Below are 5646 nucleotides of genomic sequence, written 5' to 3'. Positions count from 1 at the left end.
AATTTTCTTACAACACCCAGGCATACGAGATGCATGTAATCCAAAGGGACACACGCCCTACGTTTGGAATATCTTCTAATATATTTGATCCTAAGTGGATTCATCATCAGTTTTCATCGTAAAATTTGCATCACTCCTTCTAGCTGCATTTATATCCTTAAAACAAACTCTTTTATCTACATATTCACCTTTAACTGTGCATTTTCAATAACTGTTATAGCCTGCATGAGATCTTGTATTTAATATAAAAGATTTGTCTACAGCATCACACACAAAGCACTTAATATTGACCGAATATAACTTTTCATACACAATGAAACCAGAATTACATAAATGACTTACTTCCTCAGCAAAATCTGACAGAAAGAGATTTGCAGGTTTTTCAGTTCCATAATACGCACCGATGAGGAAAACTTCACTACGCTTAAACACTGATCCTGAAATGGGCCAAAGTGCACTTCTTGGGGATTTTGACAACGGAAGTCCGTCTACATTCACATAGAGTTCTAACGAAGTGACAGTGGGGTCTAAATGCCTCGCAACTTTCTTCATACTTGCTTCCAGACCTGCATGCCAGTGTTCACCTGTTTCCATACACACCTAATAATTGTTTTTCTGGGCGTATGTACAAGAGCTCTGGCATCACGCGGTAAATTCGCATGACCATATTTTCTTAGTATTCGCAACAATCGCAATGTGGATGAAAGTGGAATGTTTTCCTCAACTGACCATAAGGCTAACTCATTATGAAGCGAATATTCATTAATAAGGTTTTCTTCTATGAAAAGTGAACTTGCTCTACTTCCACTAATTGTGAAGTCTTCCTTCATTATTTCTGTAGATGTTGAAGAATCTGATGCACAAATTTCAATGAAATCCTGATTATAATTATTTTCAGTTGTATGATCTCCTTTCGGTAAATCACTACCTTCTTCTATGAATGTAAAAATATTAATACCCTCATCATTACTTCATTCCGAAGGAGATACGTTGTAACTACATTCATTAGAATCTTGCAAAGTTGTACTGATTCTTTCACCTACTTGCACTTCTAAACTTTCACTAGCGACAGATTTGTACAAGACATCCTGAAGTTCTTGCTCTGCTTTGACCAGTCTTCTTATGTGCCTATCTGTCACTTCATGCACAGATTTCCTCCGCTTTGATATTTAGAATAAAGTTTTGAGGTATTTCAACAGAGTCCTGAAAATATTTAATCATGACAAGTTTGGTAGTACCCGGTTGTTACAATATCAAATACTATGTGACAAGTTAAATACGAGATTTCGCTACTTTTCTCTCGAAGATTAAACTTGGCATATGAACTATGCTGTTTTTATTTTAAACCATATTATTTTATTTTTATTTATTTATTATTTTATTATTACTATTACTATTATTATTAATTGCTCTTGAGTGCACTCGCAAAAATGACTGAATTCATATCTGTTTGTAAAATATTTTATCTAAAGCTCTGGATGGTCATTTAAATTTGTAAAGCTAATTTGAAGGTGTAAATACGCACACATAGAATCAGGAAGATACTACACATTTCACGTTTCAGTAGCAGATATATCTAAAAATAACTTGCACGTCTAAACATGACATTTTTTGTTTAAAAGTTTTCCTTTGGTTTAAATAGATTTAGTTTAAATTAAACTAGAGTAACCTATGTTTTTTATGAACAAATGTAATTTAACGTTGCTGATTCGATTGAGCTTCTCGACCTCGAGCATTGACCAAAACACAGTCAAACTCGAGATCACAATTCAACTAGATCTACAAATGATTTACCAGTAAGGTTTGATTTTTAAAAAATGACCAATCTGGAGACATGTACTCTTTCCGGGTTTTATTGGACTTTTTCGTTCTGGTGAAAACTCTGCGTTCTTTATGGATGAAAATGAGTATCGAAATGTGGTATCCAATAATGGTGAACAAAACGCCCTTGGTCTTGGTCAAGGCCGTCGCGACGTGGTGCCCGTGTTCCCGTTAACTTTGTCTCCTGAAATATCTACTCAACTCTTACCATAGGGATATTTTATAATCCAGATATTTACAAAATGATTTGGGAAATAGTGTCCCTTGAAAATTTTTGATCATGTACGGCTCATGTCTTGCTCTCGCATGTTGAGTCCTGCTGTTCTGGTCTTGTATACAGTATTCCTAGAATGCAAGACCAAAACTGTTATGTTCTTGGTGTTGCATGAAGGAAACGTGGTCTCCGTGTTGCATGCAAAGCTAAAGCTAAGACTGCATGCTACCACGTTCTAGTGGAGAAAAGAAACGATATCCAGAAAAATTAGGTTGGGTTAGAGTCTACGTTATATTATGATAAAAGCAGGAAGACTCGAACTCTCCATCGTGTCATTTAGTGACAACCAACTAGGTTATATTCTTCAGTACGATTCACTCAACGCTTGCATACTTTTGAAATTGAAGTCACTGATTGTAATAATAATAATAATAATAATAATAATAATAATAATAATAATAATAATAATAATAATAATAATAATAATAAAGAGTTAGTAGACCTTTGACCTTGAGTTTGACTGAGTGAGTTTGACTGAGTTGCGTTCACTCCTGAAGTAGAGACCGAGCACTATCGAATCAGTGTCCTCAAATTAAAGTTCATTTTAAAAAAAAAAAGAAAGAAAGAAACTGGTCATGATTAATAAACTTTTATCCTTATTTGGATCACATATGGATAGAAGTAGGTTCATTTAGTCTCAATGTCCGTATGCAACAGCGCTATTATGTAGGAAACGATCCATAGCTGAATATGGAATCCGAATCACTATTAGATTTGCATCCGAGAGAAATTGTCTTCCACATGGACTTAAACCAGAGATCCCATATTTACAAAGGTGATAAGTCTAGAGACATCCACAGAGAATATCTGCCAGAAATATGTTGTACCAATCTTGCAAACTTACAAATATTTTAAATCACTCTTCAAAGGACAAAAAATTACACAACTGTACAAGTGAAATTATTGGGACAATTTCAAAAGAGTACAGAGTACATATCAATTTAGTCCAAATTAGTTCACTGAGTCAGAAATTCAGTCTTCATTTAATTTACATATCAATACTAGAAGTGAATAAATACACTAACAATTTAAGTTCATTCCACTTTGAACCTCCTGGCTTGTACTTTTAGTTTACACCATTAGAAAAAGAAAGAAAGAAAAACTGTTTTCATGCAGGTTTATTACATTGTTCAAATCTGCCAACCCTGACTAATAGTGAATGTAGAACCCACACATTTAAAAGCTTATTCCGAAATTCGAGTCTCAGATCTTGATTCGTATAAAAACTTGTGATAATAAAATTGAATATATAAAATTCGTCTAAACTTTTTTCCGGATTCACTAATATAGTAGGTCGCTGTGCTTTTAAATGTTTTCATAACACGTTTGTGCTACCTTTGTTCTTTATTTTATTTTAACCATGCAATATTTACATGTTGCACTTTCTGACGAAGTCTCCCTAGTAAAATGTTTCCAAGTTTGACTTCTTCCCATTTCAGAGTATAGTGAATTATCTGAAAACTTATATAAATGGTAACAAATTCTTCTGTTTAGCTTCTCTTTAAAACTTAATGTTACCTTCACATTGAAATTTATTTTATTCGTAGAAAATAAACTTTACTATTTTCTCATATACAAATGAAATTTCTTTTAGATAAGGCCTTTCTAATCGCAGGAATAATAGACAAAACAAACTCTTTATTAATTGTAGTTTCCAACTCACTAAAGTCCAACAAATGTAATAATGAATATCTTTCACTTCGAAGGTACAACAAAAAATATAGACTGGTTGGCGTGGAACAACAGTAGATTTTTAAACATACACACGAGAATTTCAGGGGAGAGATATGATTGTGCAGTATTATTAGTATTAATAAAAGTGTTCGTTGTATGACTTTATTACCTAACTTATGGCTTGCTCTTCAGAGGTCGGGAGTTTGTTGAAGGAGTAAATATAAAAGAGATTTCTGTTATTTTTTCTTCACCCTCCAGGTTTCTTTAATCACACATTGCAGGACGTAACTAAAACATATTCATGCATCTACCATTGAAGCGTTTTGTGTTTTTTATATTAAAGTGTTCAAAAATATTTAACATATTCGCATTTGTTCATGTGATCTCAGCTTCAATTCTCAGTGGGAACATACATGAGACAATTGAAAGCTAAAACAACATGAAAAGAGTATTTAAAAGTCAGGAAATTGATATTAAAACTTCAGCTATCTGTCGGGAATGTAAGGCTGCTGTTAAATTGACCCACACATTTTGTCAAGATATATTATGTCGTTATTGTTTATTTACTATAAGCTACTAGATACATCGTCAGAAGCCACTTTACACTGTAGTAATCAACAGACGAAAACAACATTGAAAAAGGAATGGAAAGAAGGTCTCCAGAGTCTTAGATCAAGGTATTAACCTAGCATTTGCCCAGTATAACTGAGGAACAACCTTGGAAAATTCTGTCAGGATGGCTGGTCTCCGAATTCGAACCCGGTATTACCTAATTCGAAGCAAGAATCCTAACAACTAGCCTAAGCTCGCTCCGTATAATTATTATTTAGCTAATAATTAACGTTATGTTCTAAAATTAGTGCAAATTAAACCCTACTTTCCTTTTTGCTGATGCTATAGTTAATAAGCCTACATGAGACATCAGTTCCCCATTAAATGGCCTTGCTCAAAAAAGAATACTAGAACTGGAATTTAGGAAGCGGGGGTGAAGAGATTAATGAGGATGAGGAAACTATGTACGATGCAAAAACTGAGTAATTATGACTTCATTACAGATATATTCACTTACATACGTCAATTAATATTTCTCTGATACAGTACACTCTTACTTTCTATAGTGGCAGGAAAAAGGCCGGCCTTTGTAAAACGAACACACTGTAGCGGCCGACCTGTGGCACCTTCGGGCCGATCTAATTTTTTCTTTTCTTATTGTTATTAATTAGTAATTAGTATTTAAAAACCGTTTAATTACTTTATTGTCATCTAATTACTGCAGGTATTATTCAGTGTTAGATTTCTTTCCTTATATTTTTGTTCTTTCTGTGAAATAACTAAGCCAGACGAATATCTAAAGTTCGCTGTTGTCTCGTAGGAGGAAACTCATATCTTTTTCACCCCTCTTTGCATCTTGAGAAACAGATCTGAATTGGTAACCTATAACCTTCGATTCGCTGCACGTGCAAGGGAATATCCAACCCTTGTGTCTTATCTGAGGGTCTGATGTTATTTTCTGAATACTTTCATTGTTCTCTGTTTAAGTCCAGATGCTTTCAAAAACATGCTAGACATATAACTAACGTTTTGGCGCCGAAGTTGACAATTCAAAAATACTAAATATGTCTATTTTGACACTGTATAAAATAAGCGTCTACTGAATACTTGTATTTTTAGTATCACTGTGAAACTATTAAGAAACCTATAAAACCCTTATAACGCCTGAATTTCTTCGTATTATCAAATTAACATTTAACTTTTAATTTGGATATTATGTACTAGATGACGCTAAAGCCTTATACTGTTTATAATAACACGCATGCGTGACTATTCTAGTTAACACCCTAAATAGTCGTCTAGATAATCAGCATCCAATCTAAACG

At 33.7% G+C, this 5646-nt stretch overlaps 1 protein-coding gene across 1 annotated transcript; it reads right to left on the bottom strand.

Annotated features, from left to right (window-relative positions):
• Nucleotides 1–204: 204 nt before the first annotated feature.
• On the bottom strand, nt 205–594 carry LOC145665283 (uncharacterized). The gene has a single exon (XM_081732577.1). It carries the CDS (start codon nt 592–594, stop codon nt 205–207), a length of 390 nt encoding a protein of 129 aa, XP_081588703.1.
• Between the last annotated feature and the right edge of the window lie 5052 nt (nt 595–5646).

Source organism: Thermobia domestica, chromosome 11, assembly GCF_964235325.1.
Source record: "Thermobia domestica chromosome 11, izTheDome1.hap1.1, whole genome shotgun sequence".
Lineage (NCBI taxonomy): Eukaryota > Metazoa > Arthropoda > Insecta > Zygentoma > Lepismatidae > Thermobia > Thermobia domestica.
The sequence above is the reverse complement of the archived record's forward strand: the minus strand, read 5'-3'. Positions and strand labels throughout refer to the sequence as shown.

What these genes read in the sequence shown, in the direction of transcription:
- LOC145665283 (XM_081732577.1), bottom strand. Translation starts at nt 594, where the DNA reads ATGGAAACAGGTGAACACTGGCATGCAGGTCTGGAAGCAAGTATGAAG.